Consider the following 16,993-nt stretch of genomic DNA (forward strand, 5'->3'; position numbering starts at 1 on the left):
ACAAATTATATTAGAAGAGTGAGAAGATGAGTAATTTAGAGAGGGAAAGGAACTAAGCATAATTTTGCATAATACTAGGAAAGGATCCTGCTTTGCTCAATAAATTATATGATACTAAGAAAAAGGAGAGATTAGTCACCAGCTCATTTCATTCAGTGTAGAATTTCATGTAAACATTTGTCTGTAGAATCCTATGAAAAACTCGGAATAAATCAAACATATCTCGACAAAACTGACCACATTTATACAGCATCCAGCTAGAGACACAAATGCTCAAAATATGATACAGAGACTCCTGAGCCCTGATGATGGGGAATGCATATTCCAAATGTATGATATGCTAGGTGGACATTTGTAAGAAAACAAAGATAAGACGAGAAAGACGAACACATTGCAATTAGAACTAAATTCAGTATCGGGTTTTGAGTGACAAAGGTGACAACTATCAACTATCCCTCACACTGAGTTCTGTAAGGCCTTATTGGTTCCTGTAATATATTCGAATTCATACAGCCTATGCTTCCCTTTACAAACAGCACAAGATGTGACTTGCAGTTTACGGACACTTGATTGGGTAACCTGATTATCCCACAATTAAGATAACGAAGTATGCATATTTAAGAAGTAGGATAGTTGAACTACTGGAGAAGCGTTGTGATCCTTGTTATACTTTGTCATCATGAAACCACCATCTTGTCTCCTTCGGAGACCTACCATTCCTACAGTTCTTTACATAGCGGTCATTGTCAGCAGGGCGTTGCTGCAATCACAAGAGGGTTTTGAGTCAAAATATAAGTGAGATGGATTGATTAACAAGCACTGCCAAAAGAGAGCAAGAGTACCTTTACAGTCGAACTTGACAGCATAGATAAGATGCTGATACAGACAGAACTTACGGTCATTGCTGGAGACCAAGAATCATATAAGATATCTGTCATAATCCAGAACAGCGATGTTACATAAGCGTTATGAATCCACATTAACCCTCTGCACAATTGAAATGTTAATAGAGTGAAGGAGAACCAAGTAAGAAAAAGGAAGGTATATCAACAATGAGCCAAGAAAAGATAAATAACACTTCAACTCTTCAAGGATATGGATTTTTATAACATGAGTTGCTTACTTGCTTTCTCTTGGGCAGCCAGCTTTTCAGCTCTGTTCTTTTTCAGATGAACTATAATAGTTAGAAGTTTCAGTTTCGGTTTAGATTTCAACTTGGTTAGAAAATGAAATATTCTGATCAGTTTTGATTGGTTTCGGTTCTAATTTCGTTGTATCGGTATCAAATTTCCTTTGATAATAGTCTTCTTTATCTTAATTTTCAAGGTATCACATAAAATCTTATAACATTCAAGCAATGAGATTGACATTGAGTCAAGTACAAATTGGATTCAAGTTATATCTAGCTTTGAATAAAACATACATTAAACAAATTATTATTATGGTTGTTTCGGTTGGAAGCTAGTTTTAGGGGAGAATTTCAGATTGGATAGAACAAAAATGAGATATATTTTGGCAAAATGTCTCAGTTTTGGATGAAATGTCAAATATATTGTGAAGCATTTCAAGAAGTTACTCTATATTTTGATCTAACTTCCATGAAATCCTTAAGTATAATAACCCACATCTTTCTAGAACCCAATTTAGAAAAACCATATTCTAGTAGTGGTCAGACCAGCTATTACATACATCCATTCTCCATAAGAGATTCCATAGCGAATTTGAGAACCCTCTCTTGCACTTACCAGGATTTACAATCCAATTATGACAAAACCTCAAGATTATGCCCATATGCACTTTTCTCTTGTGCTCCAATATATAACATTTAACAAATTGATTCACAAAATAATCTCAATCTCAAAATAGCTATTAAAGTAGTACCTTCAAAACTTTGTTAACTGATAAAGCAGTTATTTGTCTCCCTCCACCCATATATTTTACCTAGCTCTCCATCCCACCATATGTTAGCATGAAAAGTATCTCATAACAAGTATAATTCAATAAGGACTTGTTAGGCCTCCAAGCAATGGTATTTAGTAGATTCCAATATTTATCAATAGCAAGTTACATTGACTACAAGTTCTTTCAGTAACCCTAATTAAAAAATTGCATCCCAATTTTTTTTTCTACAAATATGTTCTTCTGCTGCCTTCACACCGGTGTTTCTTTCATGCATGTGGATGGAATATGGATCTCTACATGTATGCAGTAACACAATATAAAAGAAACAAAGGACTAGCAATTCCCTGTAGTACTTTTAGGATGTTAAGTGTAGCAACTTGTACAAGGTTCCAAATATAAAAACATAACTCCTGTATCAAGCCCCATATTGTCATCATTATATATAAGAAATTGAAGAAAAGATCTATGGATATGATATGAACTTGGAAAATTAAATCTACCAAAGCCAACATAAACAATATAATATATGACTTCCAGTCATAGATGGTCTAACATGTACTTTGTAGAGGTGCTTATCATACACCTAAACGCAAGAAGTAGAAGAAATCTTGATAGAGTAGGTCGGACAAAGGTTTATCCTGCCATGTGTCATGTGGATATGGGCCAAGAAAGTACATGCACTGTTTAAAAAGTCTAGGGATAATCTTACTGTTTCTGAAGATACTAAAAAACATCCAAGCACATTCTTTAAAATGCAACAGTTTCAGAAATGAAGACCCAAAATAATGGAAAAATATAGTATAAAATTACTGTTAGCATTCCTCATAAATCTTCTATCGGAAAGGTTTTCTTTGCATCAGGCCCTCATATCATGCAAATACAGGGTTACCCTTTCATAGGAGAAATTTCCCCACTGTTACTGAACACATGCCACAAGGAAGAATTAGGAACCCTTAAGCAGCATACCGACTGATGCTCATTATAATTATCTTCTTTCGCATCATACGAGAAAGCTTTAGAGAAGCAAATATAACACTTAACTGGACCAGAAAAGAAAATTCGAGCAACATGATGACATGCTAAAATGTAAGTTAGGATGAGATGACAGCATTTATGATACGATCTCGAGAGGAACAATATCTAGGTCAAACGCAATTTTGTCTCCTCGATTAGAAAGTTAGAACTGAATTTTAGAAGTTCACAACAGATTATCACATATCAAACTCGTCAATATAATGCCCAAGCAAACAAGATATAATAGTTCCTCTTAAGTTTGATCGGTCTCATACTTGACCAATAACTTATGTTGGAAGAAAGAGAAGGTCCCATGGAAGAAAAGAATTCCAACACCAAGAATCAAGTTAAATACTATCAGTAGAATAACAACCAACATAAATCAACCAAAGAAAATGATAACTACCTAAACAGATATGCCCGTTGCTGTATATGTGAGGATGAAGCGGCGCTGGGTGAAGAAAAATAACCTAACAAAAAAATCCATCAATCAGAATATAATCCATGCAACTCATAATCGAATTTTTACCACAAAAAACCTCAAATTTATCATCAACCTGTGGTGCTTCCATCGGGTAATGTTCCGGAAAGTCCACCTGTAATTGATACGTCTCGCCTGCATAAAGAGTCCCCGCTGCCCCAGCCACCTCGATAATCCACCTGCAGATCGAGAACCCATCTCACAATTACCCAAATAGGCAAGAAAAACTTAGAGGAACAACACGATTAAAGATCAAGATATATGGATAAGCCCAAACGCTCCAACCTTTGGAGGTTATCGGTGACCTTGTGCTTGAATCCGGCAGGGGGATTCGATTGCCATTCCACCAGCTCCTTCTGCAATCTATTGCAAGCGATCTTGCTCAGGGCCTGCGTTAGACGAAGCCAAGTTAAGAAATCATCGCAAAATTGAGGAAACAATAAGAAGGGAGATAATTTGAGAGATGGGCTTTAATCTCAAATCGGATTAACGAAAGAGATGGAAAGATTGGGAAAGATATGACCTTTCGAGATGGGGAGGAGGAACTCGTCATGTTTCGATGGAGAAGAGAGAGAAGAGTAGAAAGTGGAACGGAGGGGATCAGAGAGAGAGAGAGAGAGAGAGAGAGAGAGAGAGAGGAGAAAGAGGAAAGACGCCGGCTTTGGCTTCTGCCCCTTTATAATATGAGGTTTTGTTTTGTTTAATATATATATATATATATTCGTCAAAAGTACTTTACATAAGCTATTTACACTTATTTACGTTGTATTCCCCCATTTATACCCCTCACATAATTTTGTGATGTACTTATGTACGAGTTTTAATTTGGACAATCACTACGAATTGAGAAGATTAAATGCAATACTTACAGCATAGCATAATTATTTTATCACATAGTCAAACTAAATAGGAACGGTACAAATTTAAACAATTCGAATCAGATTAATCTGAGTTACACTCAAATTATATGAGTTATAAACGGATTATCGAATAATACAAGTTATTCGAATTATAAATATATTTATTTGAATTATATTTTTTATTTTGTCATTTGGATGATAAATAAATTAAGATAATAAACACAAATATAATTTGTTTAATAGATTAATGACACCAAACTCAAACTTATTGAACCAAATTATTGAGCCGAGTCAACTTTTACCAAATGATCATCAGATAATCTCTTTGGGAAGAAGAGTTGCCCATTTAAGATTGCTTAAGCCTGTATTAGGACCTAGATGCTGGAGATTCCAACACTAAGGTGCAAGTTATGTCACCAGAACTTTATCTAAGCATCTTTTGCAATTTGTCCGAGCTTCCTTTGGTCATAAAGAAGATGACCAAATTGTGGCATGTAATGCAAGTACACATGGACTTCATTGGCCATGCTGTCCACTTCTATGTGTTATGCTGGTAATTTAACACGAGAAAGAGAAAAAAAGGACTGATCAATCCAGCATTGATTATGTGAATGAGTGCTCAAATTTGACAGATTCTCCGTGAATAAAGCTCATCACAAAAAAGAGGAAAGTGATATTCTCCTCTTTCTAGTCAACATTGATTGTATACGTACAGCTGTCGGATCACGACCGAAATATAGGCGTATAAACTCAATGCCTTAATTTTCTATGTCGTAATGTTTAGTATTGTAACCAAGTGAACGACTTGTTCATTTATTCCCCTTCTATGCATCATACCATGTTTAAAGATTGTATAAAATCTAGGCCCACACACTTTATCTTAAAAACATATATAAAGAATAGAATTAAATGATTTTTTCTTAAAAATACTGCTGAGTTGCTTTATATGAATATTAGTTTTTCCATTTATTTGGAAGGACTTACTATCTCAAGAATGTAAATATTACTAGTGATATATTGTTTCAAATCCATGTAGTTATGTATCATCTAGGGGTGAGCTCTGATCAAGCTGCAGGAGTGCATGAGGTCGTTTCAATATAAAGTCTGAGCCTATTCAAGCTTAAATTGACTAAAGGCTGCGCTTGATTGAGCCGGCCCAAACTTGTGCTGAGCTCCATCATTTTGACAGGCCTTGTTAGCTATAGTGGAAATAATAACAATCAACAAAGTAGAGAGGATTAACCTTTTGTCTTTCCAAACTTCAACCATGCTTCTTCTTTCAGCACAAGAACAGCCAACATTATTTACACCACATTCTTATAGAACAAGATGGAAGAAGGCAGAAAAGTAAAATGGGCAACTTTATTTATATATAGCACAATATATCCATACAGAGAACAGTATCAGCACTCCTATCCATGTCTTGAAACCATCCATATATGAAGATTTCACACAACAGAGTTCAGAGTTCATAACCCTAAATCACCCAGTACATATATAAATATATCACGCCTAATTATTCAAGCACACAAGGAGACTTCACTTGGACATGTGCATCTCAATCTTCCTCTGCAATTCCACCTTCTGAGCGCCGACAGTCCTGTCGATGATAGTCCCTTCCTTCACGAACACGAAGGTCGGCATCGCTTCCACTGCCCAATCTTGTGCAACAGTCTGTCATTTGATGAAACTTGTTAGTGAATTAGTACAGTTGATTACAACTACAACTACAACTACAGCTACAGCATAGACGCGTTTTATAAAAGATATGAGTTAATATAACCTACAACTTGTTAGTGAATTAGTACAGTTGATTACAACTACAACTACAGCTACAGCATAGACGCGTTTTATAAAAGATATGAGTTAATATAACCTACCCTTAGCTCATCAACATCCACCTTCAGGAATACAACACCAGGGTACTTCTTAGCAAACTCAGCGAAAATTGGGGCGATCATGCGGCAAGGCCCACACCATGAAGCAGTGAAGTCAACCACCACCTATACCAGCAAATATAACAATCTTATCTTAGTCATTAGAATAAGGCCAGTAATATATCAAGTAGAAGATGTTATAGCAAGTCAACTCACAATTTACCACAATTAGAGAAGGATGATCTGTATATTTCTATATTCTAACAAAAACAAGATTAGATTTGTTGGTAAATACGTAACCACATTAATGATTTTAAAAAGCTTTATCAGAGAGGTCCCTATGATTTTTATTGGTATGGAAGAATTTGCTATATTATACAACTAATGCATAAGGACCAATACGCAATCGACACCTAATTTTTTTGCCATAGACCACTGAAATATCTACGATAAAAACTCAAACAGAAGGCTGAAATTCTAAAAGGTTACAAGTCAAAATTAGATTTTTGCCCCTTCAAAATTGATTGAAATCATGACACGTCCAATTATTAGCAGACCACGAAGATACGAACCTAATTACCATATAAGTAATAAAAAATTAAGAGGCAAAATACACCAACGAACAGAACTTTATTCCCAACACAGACAAAATGGAAAAAAAAAAAAAAACCGACGAACAAAATTGCGCATGACCCATCAACGATTACAACATCAGGAACAAAATCGACCATATAATTCCGCAAATGCAACACAAAAAAGCATCAATCATGAAACAAATGGTGATGGTGAGCAACAGGAGCTTCAAACAAGAACACGACGAAGGAGAAGGATTTGGGAGAAGAGGAAAAGAAAAGAAAATGTTACCAGTTTCTTAGATTCGTTTGCCTGTTCGAGATACCGTGTCCATTCCTCCACCTTGTGGCAACCGATCACGACTCCCTCCTCCGCCATCTCTCTTTCTCTCTTCGGCCGAATCTGAAATGCTCGTAGTTATCAAAAGAGGTCACAAATGCTTGATGCCTTCTCCACCGAGGACCGCCTCACATTTATAGAAGACCATCATGGTTGAAATTACTATATTGCCCACCTTCTTCTGATTGTGTCTATACCGGAGATTGCAGGAACTTGTTGCAAACGGAAACTTGGCAGTATAATAGATTGGCTGCAGAAAGTTCCTGCAGGCAATCGCATGACTTTCTCATAGTATATATTCTAATATTCGATTCCTTAGCTATGAATAAATTGATAAAAAAGTTGGTTGTTTACGTCATCAGTTATGTACACCATTATGTTTGTGCTAGCAAAGTGCAATTTTATTATCTTTATTTTTTTAAAATTAAAGAATAAGTCGTTAATAATTTTTTTAAATACTTTGTAATTGTGTTTCATAAAAAAGATATAAAATTATTACACAACTATACAAAGGTACAAGAATATCAATCTTATTTTGACATTGCAGCTTAATTTGACTTCACATGACAAAATTTAATGGCTATATAGTGTCATTATATCAAACGAGGATTGATCCTATATCCTTCAGAGTCTTATACGATTAAAAAATTAAAAAATTAATTTTATTTTTTTGAATATACGCCCTTGAGTAAAAAAAATTAAAAAATAGGCCCTCGACTCCTCTACAGGGATGCCAAAATAAACGAGTGGCTCAGTTGAAGCTCAGGCTCGACTGAAGCTGAGCTAAGTCGAACCGAGCTGAGCCTGAGCCTGAGCCTGAGCCTGAGCCTGAGCCTGAGCCTGAGCCTGAGCCTGAGCCTGAGCCTGAGCCTAAGCCTCCATTTAAGGCTTGAAATTAATATCGAGCCGAGCCTGAACTAGAGTCGGAGAAAGCTTGGTATATATACCGAGCACTATTCACACAATTCCTATCCCCAATTTCTAAATCTTTTGACGCGCTCACCTCCGAGTCCCACTCAAATCCCCGCCTCATCGTCTTCTTCTCCACCATCGGCAAGCTTCCTCCTTCTCCTTCGCCATCAATAAGCCTCATCATCCTCCTCCTCCACCATTGGCAAGCCTCCTCCGCCGCCATAGTGGTGGCGCTGCAAAGCTTTCGCTCTTCGAAGCTCACCTAAGAACCCAACATTGATCATGTGGCACCTTCGATAGCTAGGGCTTGGTCTTACACAGCAAACCCCAACATCACTCCATCGTCTTGGCGGCATAGGTGGAGATTGTGGCCAATTCACTGCATTAGTGTCAGTGTTGAGTGCCATGGAGAAGACTCCATTGAGTAGTTGCTGCTCGCTGTCAATTCGAGTGAATACGAAGTCCTCGACGCCTTCCTTTTCATTCTCATCGTTGATTTGAGCCATTCTCGAAAAGAAGAGACTAGATCAGTCGAAGGTGTAGGGGAAAGTGTTGAGGAAACACCGATGTCGATTGTGACAATGGAGAAGGAAAAGAGATCGGCAAGGCACCGTTCTTAGCGACGATGAGGGCAAAAGGGCGATCTCTAAGTCAAAGGCAGTTTGAATTTTTAGTTTTATTTAATTTAGTTTTGTCAGCTTAATTAGGCTTGATAGCTTGAATAGTGCTAAATTAAAATTTGAAATCGGTGTGAGGCTTTTTTATTTGATAATTTGATATTATTTTTGGTATTAGAGTTATATTATTATAATATTTAATGGTTAAATTTTAAAAATTTTAGCTTTAGTAAAGTTTTATTTAGTTTAACTATTAAAGTTTAATTCAGCTTGAATTGTTCTTAGCTTAACTTGGCTCGATCCAGCTCGGTTTGAGTATGGCTCGATAATAGGCTCGACTCAGATCTGGCTCAGTTGAGCGAGAGCTCAGACTCGGCTCAGGCCCGGCTCGTTTACACCCCTGCTGTCCTCCAGCAGTCAATCCGAAGAAAGGTATTAAATTCATTTTTTTCCCTTTCCAAATGAGAGTGCATAGTTTGCGGTTTCGGTGGTCATACGAATAAATCCCTCTCTCGCTCGAAGTTGACGGGTGAATCCGGTGAAGTCGATCTCTTCGATCGTAATCAGCTACCAGAAATCCGCGCTATTATCGCTAATCTAGAGGTACTGGGTAATGGATTACATATAATCTTACCAATCTGTGTAATTTTGATACTTACCTTGCAATACTCATCAAACTGTTTTAGATCGCTCGGTTACTTGATCCATGAAAGGGGTTTTAGAAATTTCGGATCTCTTACTGCACGAATAATTAGATTCTACTTCTTGGATGAGAGTTTCTCTTTCTCTTAACCTAGATCTGCTAATTTCTCTGTGTTTATTTGTTCCTTTAGGTTAGGTTTCCTTTGAGTTGAGAATTTTGATCCATAAGCTAGTTTAAACCCGAATTTTTACTGATTCCTACGCCTGGAAGGTTTTTATTTTGGTGATACTAGCGTTGCTGATAATATTTATTCTGAATTTAGCGGTATTATCTAAATGTTGAACAATGAGAAATACAAGAAAAGAAACCTGTACAGTGATATAGATGGCGTTTTAAAGCATTCTCTAGGACCTTCAACTAGACAAATTCATTGTTTTCATCATAAAATGATTACAAGATTACATCTAAAACGACTCAAAGATATCAGCTTTGTGATGATGTGCTGGGATGCTGAACAATTGACTAGACTTGCAGATCACGAAGGCAAAATATTGAGGTCCTTTCTGTATGGAAGCTTGATATTAAGGTGTTACTTGAAGTCATCAGCTTTAAATTCTGTGACTGCAAGCTTCCTTCAACAAAATTTATGCCTTTAAATCCTCATGCAGAATAGAATCTTTATCTATTGCCTTCTTATGCTTACTCTTTTTTGATATTCACAATGTGGTTGTGTTATGATAAACTTTTTCTCTTTATTGTTGATATACTACAAAATTTCAATCATATATCCCTTCAAGGTCTATAAAAGTCATCAGTGTAGCCTAAAGTTTGTGGCTGTTAGATTTCAAACATTTCCTTTTCAGACAAGCACCACGCTGCAAGTGGCTACTTAGATTCTTAAATTCATTTTTCTGATGTGTGCTCTCTTGTTTTATTACAATAAGACATACACTAACATTCATAGTCATTGTATTGCAGTAGCTACACTTTATAGAAAATGCAGCTGGAGGCTCTTGAGTCAGAGGCAATCTTTGAGAGCAACATGATGCCAACACGGGACTTTCAGCTTAGGCCGATTGATCCAAGGAGAGCTCGGTTTCCTTGTTGCATAGTCTGGACACCTTTGCCTGTCATCTCTTGGTTGATACCTTTCATTGGCCACATAGGAATCTGCAGGGAAGATGGAGTGATTTTGGACTTTGCTGGGCCCAATTTTGTGTCTGTTGATCACTTTGCTTTTGGGGCAGTTGCTCGGTACATACAGATCAGCAGAGAAGAGGTTTACAAATTTTCCCATACCTTATGTTTGTTATTCATAACTATAACCTAGTTGAACATTTGTTAATGGCCTTGATTCCATTTGGCGAAATCCTTGAGGCATGTGTCTTGTGGAATATTCATGGATCCTCTCCAGTACAGTGTTAAGGCACACACTTCCTAGTTTCTACCACCAAGAACCTACATACATGGGAGTCTTATCACATAGATGCCATTTTCAGTTGAATTTACTATGGCAGCGAAGTTATTTTCTGAGCACCAATTCTTGGAAAGTAACAGGGACCATAAATTTCTCTCGAAAGAAAAGGATTAGAAATTCTTGCACTAGCAATTCTCTTGAACATGGCATTTCTGTTTGCTACTTCATGTATTAAACATCAAAATTTCAAGTCTTCCAGAAATTTGACTTGGAGATTGCTCTATTTCCTGCAGTTCTGTAAGCTGATTGAACCAGAGGGAAGCATGCCATGGGATGAAGCGCTCAGAAAAGGCACCCAGGAGTTTCAGCACAGGTCCTACAACCTCTTTACATGCAATTGCCACTCTTTTGTAGCAAATAACATGAACAGATTGTCTTACGGTGGCTATGATAAATGGAATGTGGTCAATTTGGCTGCTTTGATGTTCTTGCGAGGTAACTGGGTCAGCAAAGCATCATTTGTCAAGTCATTTTTGCCATTCTTTGTTGTGCTCTGTTTCGGTCTTTATTTTGGTGGCTCGAGCTTTTTAATAGGCCTGTTTGCTTTCGCATTTGCGCTAATTGGTTGGTTCCTTGTTGGGACCTACTGTATCAAGAATCTTATCCTCTTGTAATTTTTTAAACTGAAATAGCAAGATTTTTCCGGACTGATTGTGAACATGCTCATTACAGTTGGTTGTCTATGTTGCTTGATAGTTAAACAACTTACAAATTAACATTGTATCAGGCTATCAGCACCAATTTTTCTACAGAGCATGAGTTCAACCATTTCAAGTCACTGATAGTTTGAACTTATTCCTGAGGATGAGTTTGATCCTCCTGGGGATATTTGATCCAAGAAATATGTTGATCTAACAAACTCATTAGGTAATTTGCAGAAGAAAACCAGAAGGTTTTTGAATTCGTACCATCACCTAATTTTTGTTTCACTTTACAGATAAACTCGAACCCTTTGGACTATCTACTGAATCCATACATACAACAATGATTCTGCAAAATAAATATCAATTTTGATTTTTCGTGCAAATGACCCTAACTCATTTGGTCAGGAGGAGAGCAAAACCTTTATATTTATGTGGTTCAAGAGATCAAGCATCCTGGGCTACCATTGTGTGAGAGAACTATTGGATTTATCAATAACACAAATCAAAGCAATGTGTGTTCGCACAAATCTGATTAGAAAGTATATTTCGTTCCACTTTCAGATTTCCTTTTCTATGTGATTAACAATCATCAACATATTACACAGTGTGTAATTAATTATTAGTAGAAAATTTTAATTCACAAGCTGGCAAATTAGATACACCTTTTGAATTGCAATTTATGAACAACAGAGAAGAAAGACAGAAGACAGAAGACGGAATAACTCTAGCCAAACTGAAACATCTGCAAAGGCATCATCGCTGGTTTTAAATACAATACATACACCAAAACACTGATATCCTCAAAGTACATACATTCTTTGACAATACCCTAGATGATGTATGCATAGATGAGATTAGCATGTAGCTACTCTTATCTCACTTCCAACTTCAGACAACGGCAAGTAACTATGTAATGTAAACAAAAGACTATCCAGTCACACATTAACTCCTGTTACAAATGACCATTTACAGACCTGGCAATGACAGAAAACAATGTACAACCTGACGAAGCTACATAAAAGCATCCGTGGCGTCACCTTCTGCGTCGTTTCGGTTCTACCTGTACACCATAAAAGCTTCAAATTTCCTGTAATTTGAATGGAGTATCTGCACCTCAGCTAGTTATGCAAGGTGGCAAATATAAGAGATATAGATGGGAAAAAAAAACAACATTGTTTATTGCTATGGCACAGCATATTAAGTGAAAGGGAAATATGCTCACCAGATAGAGCACTTGACAACGTATAGAACAAAAGAACTTTTCATAGACTACCATCAGATCGGGGAAATTTTATCTTATGAAATGCAAAAATCCATTCCCATATGAATTATGTTACACTCCTAAACCATATTCTTTATTTGCTGAGATTTCAAATCTTATCAACCCGTCGGACATCACACAACGATTTCCAGCCAAGGGTCAATGTTAAATACATCCATGGTGCAGTAAAAATGTACTACATACTTAGTTTTGATACTAGCCCTATATTAAAGGTCAAACCATAATGAAGTAATGACCATGTTTTGCTTGTCAAAACTAGCCTGGTACCTATTGAGCTTTTTTTATAGACAAACACTTGGCATCTTCCATGTGCAAAGAATGTCGTGCCACAGACACAGTCCCTGCCAACTGTATTGCAAGAACAACAAGCCATACTTACCTCTCCTTTGTTGCTGACCTCTACCTGTCTCCTACTCTGCTTCCACTTCCACCTCCAAGCACTCAAAACCAAACCAAACCCAAATGGGAATGAGAAATAAGTTACCATCTGCCAAAGCAACTTGTAACTTATATCTCATGATCCGATTTGGGATCCACTACGGGAATAAGCAGATCCTAACCAAACCAAATCCTAACTTATACCTAATACATGATCTGAAAGGCTTCTTCCTTGTACAAGTCCTAAAACCTTGGTTTTAGGGGGTGCCACCAGCACCCCCAAGCCCCGTATTCTATTGTGCAGACTTGACACCAACATGCTTTATTGATATATGTGAGAGCTGAAAGATAATCATCATATTCATTTACCAACAAAATTTGAATGAAAACATGTAAGTTAACTAATGAGATACCACTGCACCATAAATGTACCTTTTTCTCTGATTGTCGTGAAGCATTGGGAGAATCTTCAGTCTTTTTTCCATTTTCAGTGGAACAGGTTTCACAGAAAAAGTGTTCAAGTTTCTTTGCTTTTTCAACTGTCATACCTATACAAGAAGGATGGTACCTGGAAGGTAAAGGCTACAACAATGTTTTAAAGCTTCAATATGGTGTACTCAATGAAACAAACAAAATCAACACTATATTCCCGCCCATCCTTGGATAAGATAAAACTACTAAATCATAAGGAATATACTGAATTATCAGGAAACAATTCTTTTCCTTGAAAAGACCACAGATTTGGAAGGGACAGGTTAGTAGTAGTCATGAAAAGGAAAGCATAATGAACAAACGGAGTACTATTAATATTATAGAAATAGAAACATAGATCTGGTTATTCTTCTTCCTAAAGTATCAAGCATTACTTAGAAAAAGATGCATTCCTTGTTACAGTAGTCAAGGAGAAACCACAAACATTGTAAAGCTCAGGACCAAGGAGACATATGGACATATCCAAAGCTTCAAGCCTTCTCTAAAGGATCTTTCCATGGTAAAGTGGAAAGCCATCCAAGAGGCATCCAAATACATGTAGATAACATCAGGTCCTGTCTTACAAGCCAATCCTACCTCTAACAGCTTTCAGAAATTAAGACCTTTCAATAACCAAGAATTACTAAACATTTGTAAGAGGTGGGAGTGGGACAACTTGGATTCTGATGGCAACAAATCATGGAAAACGATTAAAACCATTTCCAAACATCTGGTTCAGTTCTGAAAAAATTATAACCAACCTGTAAGTAAAATAGGATCTCTAGAAATCAATCTCAGTTAAAATTTAAAAAGTGGAAAATAGGCAGTAGAAAAGAAACCCATTTCTAAATACTCCCTGTCCATCTCAAATCAAGTTCACAGAACTCCAATATGATCTCTCTATTATCATGTACACTTATGTGAAAAAAGATAATTTGAAACTAGTATCAACATAATGAACCCCCTAGCTAAATAGATGTCATTTAATTCAAATCTACATATAGAAAGAAGGATTTTACAATGTTAACTGCAGTCCTTGGATAAACATTTCTTCCAAACCTTCTTAACACACAATCAAAATGTTCATGAAATGCAAATATGATTAAACTCAATATGTTTTAATAGAATAACCTGAACCCAGAAAGGTATTCCGTATTTAAAAAAGTAGAAAATGGACAACCTATAAAGTAGTCAAGGAAGCCAAACTAAGTTTTACTGCAACTCACCAGTCCGAGCACTCCTCACATTGAATCATCAGGTCATCAGGATTGTAAGGCATCTCACACTTGCAAAACCTGCCACATATATTTTGAAAAAGCAAGATAACTCGGGAAAATCCAAATAGACAACACACCCAACCAACCTACAGTCCTAGATAAGACTGGACAACGTTTTCTATGACATGGTTTGCTGAAAAAAAAAATCATAATACTGAGTTAGCAAGTGCAAGCATACCTCACAAATAGCTATTGCACCTCTAAATGTATAATCGTGCAAACCTCAAGAAAAAAAATGGTAGTTTGCATATACACTAGGATATTAAGCATGCAAAATCATATCACATGCTAGCAGAAAAAGTTCAAATACTAGGGACCTACAGCGGATAATATTCAAATCTAGCTATAACCGTGACCACACAATCTCACAGTCTGCAATTTTAAATTCCAAATAGCAGAAGACGAATTCTTACACAGCGATTCGATCAGGGACGAAGCTCCCAGTTGCCGACTTGTACTCAAAGCGGCAAAAGAAATCCTCATTACCTACATCTTCTAGCTTGGTGTACTTCTTGAAGGTATGCACAAAGCACTTGCCCTCGATGGTGTCGGCGCTCTGCACATCATAATGATCGGACAGGAACACCTCTTTAGCTCCATGGAACTGCCGTCGCCCCCCGATCGACTCCTCTGGGCGGTAGTACCATCGGACTCGAACCCTCACGTTCGATTTCCGCGCTCCTGCCTCGATGTTCTCAACTTTAGCCACATAAGGGAGCTTCGACGAGTCCGGCGGCCGCATCAGCACACAATCCCCAGCTGTAACCAAAACAATCGCACGTCTAAATTAGGGTTTTCTCATCCAAATCGATCCCACGATTGAATTGAGTAGAATTCCCACCAGAAAACGAGATTAGATGGCCAAAGTCGTTTCTTCTATCGTACCCAAGGTTCGAGCGCAGATTTAACAATGACAGAAACGGGCAAATTGGATGGAAGCACGAAAAAGTTATAAATTGTTTTTGGATTTATACAGCTTTTTTCGATGCATAAAAAGATCAAAAGAAGACGAGCTTACGCTTGACTACTTTGTTGGTTCCTTTGATAGTATAAGAATCGAGGATTCGTTTCGGGGGACGCGATTTTGCCATGAGTGAGATGAAAAGGCGTCGGGAATCGCAGGACGGGGAAGACGAAGACGAAGACGGTAAAAGAGAGAAGGGAAAAAAAATAAAAATTTATTTCGAAAAATTTAAGGTAGAAGGATGTGGGTTAATTGAAATAGTATTGAATTTTTTATTTATTTATGGGGGGAGTTGCATCTGCCGTTTGATGTGCATGGTAGAGTGCATCCTGTCCGTCCATCGGAGATGGTTAAGCTGTGAACTATCGCGTTACATACGGAACGTCAAATGTCCCAACGTAGTGCTTTATGCTTACGCTGTAGGGGGGGATCGCGGAGTAGTCTAGAAATTTCCCGCGCATAAATCAGCTTGATGGGGCGATGTGGACCGTCGGATTGGAAGTCCTTTTGTGATGGGAGTGGATCGTCGATTGCAGGAATTTCCTGCAGTCTTCTCCTTTTCAAACTATTTGGAAACAAAATATCCAGGTAGGATAATAAACATAAAATACAGGATGTTATTCGTTAATTTTTCCTAAATATGAATTGACCTTCAAGTTTATGGCTGATGTGGATGGAAAACGTTAGTTTTTTTTTTTCATCCAAAATATAAGGTTTTAGTTTATGTTGATTATTTGGATCAAAATAATATCGCAGAAATTCAGGATTCTAAATGTAAATATCTTTATTATTAGTAAATTTTCATTTAAACACTTTATATTTATGTTATGTGAATTTTTGAGTCATATAATATAGCAAATTCAGGGTGCTAAATATAAATATCTTTAGTTTCAGCGATGTTTAACACCGTATTTTTTATGTGAATTCGGATCATTTAATATCGCAGAAATACAGGGTGCTATTCGTAAAAGACTTCAGTTTTGGTGAAGTTTTTATTTAAACACCCTATATTTATGTAAATTTTGATCCAAATAATACTGTAGAAAATTCAGGGTGCTACTCGTTATCTTTAGTTTCGGTAAAATTTTAAATTAACACCCTATACTTATGTGAATTATCCGTTCAAATAATATCGCGGAAATTAAGGGTTCTAAATGTAAACATCATTAATTTTCGGCAAAATTTTTATTTAACACCCCATCTTTATGTAAATTTTTATAACACATACTATGGCATAATACAGGGTGCTAAATATAATGTATTTAATTTTGGTGATATTTTC

At 36.8% G+C, this 16,993-nt stretch overlaps 4 protein-coding genes across 8 annotated transcripts; 1 reads left to right on the forward strand and 3 right to left on the reverse strand.

Annotated features, from left to right (window-relative positions):
* Positions 1–369: 369 nt before the first annotated feature.
* LOC140758905 (probable ubiquitin-conjugating enzyme E2 16) lies at positions 370–4,063 on the reverse strand. The gene is made up of 6 exons (XM_073095300.1): positions 3,921–4,063; positions 3,683–3,786; positions 3,474–3,576; positions 3,323–3,386; positions 843–931; positions 370–760 (listed from the first exon to the last, which is right to left on the reverse strand). The coding sequence occupies exons 1-6, from the start codon at positions 3,948–3,950 to the stop codon at positions 665–667; spliced, it is 486 nt and encodes a 161-aa protein (XP_072951401.1). The 5' UTR covers positions 3,951–4,063; the 3' UTR covers positions 370–664.
* Positions 4,064–5,599: 1,536 nt separating this feature from the next.
* On the reverse strand, positions 5,600–7,157 carry LOC140758906 (thioredoxin H1-like). Its single transcript, XM_073095301.1, has 3 exons — positions 6,999–7,157; positions 6,138–6,260; positions 5,600–5,931 (listed from the first exon to the last, which is right to left on the reverse strand). The coding sequence occupies exons 1-3, from the start codon at positions 7,083–7,085 to the stop codon at positions 5,797–5,799; spliced, it is 345 nt and encodes a 114-aa protein (XP_072951402.1). The 5' UTR covers positions 7,086–7,157; the 3' UTR covers positions 5,600–5,796.
* Positions 7,158–9,017: 1,860 nt separating this feature from the next.
* Positions 9,018–11,355, forward strand: LOC140759231 (protein RTE1-HOMOLOG-like). The gene is made up of 3 exons (XM_073095732.1): positions 9,018–9,178; positions 10,197–10,497; positions 10,929–11,355. The coding sequence occupies exons 2-3, from the start codon at positions 10,216–10,218 to the stop codon at positions 11,307–11,309; spliced, it is 663 nt and encodes a 220-aa protein (XP_072951833.1). The 5' UTR covers positions 9,018–9,178; positions 10,197–10,215; the 3' UTR covers positions 11,310–11,355.
* A 693-nt stretch (positions 11,356–12,048) lies between these two features.
* LOC140759738 (chromatin remodeling protein EBS-like) lies at positions 12,049–15,953 on the reverse strand. 5 transcript variants are annotated; one of them, XM_073096376.1, is made up of 6 exons: positions 15,766–15,863; positions 15,589–15,623; positions 15,161–15,506; positions 14,697–14,765; positions 13,432–13,567; positions 12,049–12,399 (listed from the first exon to the last, which is right to left on the reverse strand). In XM_073096376.1, the coding sequence occupies exons 3-6, from the start codon at positions 15,487–15,489 to the stop codon at positions 12,373–12,375; spliced, it is 561 nt and encodes a 186-aa protein (XP_072952477.1). In that variant the 5' UTR covers positions 15,490–15,506; positions 15,589–15,623; positions 15,766–15,863; the 3' UTR covers positions 12,049–12,372. The 5 variants fall into 5 exon arrangements, 3 of the variants coding, with proteins under 3 accessions (XP_072952477.1, XP_072952476.1, XP_072952475.1); XR_012104259.1 differs by lacking the exon at positions 15,589–15,623 and having other exon boundaries at positions 12,049–12,426; positions 13,432–13,581; positions 15,766–15,953; XR_012104260.1 differs by lacking the exon at positions 15,589–15,623 and having other exon boundaries at positions 13,432–13,581; positions 15,766–15,952.
* Positions 15,954–16,993: the final 1,040 nt, after the last annotated feature.

The sequence above is a fragment of the Typha angustifolia genome, chromosome 4 (assembly GCF_048772165.1).
Source record: "Typha angustifolia cultivar Huaian chromosome 4, ASM4877216v1, whole genome shotgun sequence".
In the NCBI taxonomy this organism is placed as follows: Eukaryota; Viridiplantae; Streptophyta; class Magnoliopsida; order Poales; family Typhaceae; genus Typha; species Typha angustifolia.

Bases quoted from the DNA above. Each gene is read 5' to 3' on its own strand.
- LOC140759231 (XM_073095732.1), top strand. From the start codon at position 10,216: ATGCAGCTGGAGGCTCTTGAGTCAGAGGCAATCTTTGAGAGCAACATG. The intron at 10,498-10,928 runs GTTTACAAATTT...TATTTCCTGCAG, and splicing joins TACAGATCAGCAGAGAAGAG to TTCTGTAAGCTGATTGAACC.
- LOC140758905 (XM_073095300.1), bottom strand. From the start codon at position 3,950: ATGACGAGTTCCTCCTCCCCATCTCGAAAG. The intron at 3,577-3,682 runs GTTGGAGCGTTT...CTCGATCTGCAG, and splicing joins GTCACCGATAACCTCCAAAG to GTGGATTATCGAGGTGGCTG. The intron at 932-3,322 runs GTAGTTATCATT...GGATTATGACAG, and splicing joins CAACGGGCATATCTGTTTAG to ATATCTTATATGATTCTTGG.
- LOC140759738 (XM_073096374.1), bottom strand. From the start codon at position 15,838: ATGGCAAAATCGCGTCCCCCGAAACGAATCCTCGATTCTTATACTATC. The intron at 14,766-15,160 runs GTAAGAATTCGT...TATATGTGGCAG, and splicing joins GTCCCTGATCGAATCGCTGT to GTTTTGCAAGTGTGAGATGC. The intron at 12,400-13,431 runs GTACATTTATGG...TATGGTGTACAG, and splicing joins CACGACAATCAGAGAAAAAG to GTAGAACCGAAACGACGCAG.
- LOC140758906 (XM_073095301.1), bottom strand. From the start codon at position 7,085: ATGGCGGAGGAGGGAGTCGTGATCGGTTGCCACAAGGTGGAGGAATGG. The intron at 6,261-6,998 runs GTAACATTTTCT...TTGCTGGTATAG, and splicing joins CAAACGAATCTAAGAAACTG to GTGGTGGTTGACTTCACTGC. The intron at 5,932-6,137 runs GTAGGTTATATT...ATCAAATGACAG, and splicing joins TGGATGTTGATGAGCTAAGG to ACTGTTGCACAAGATTGGGC.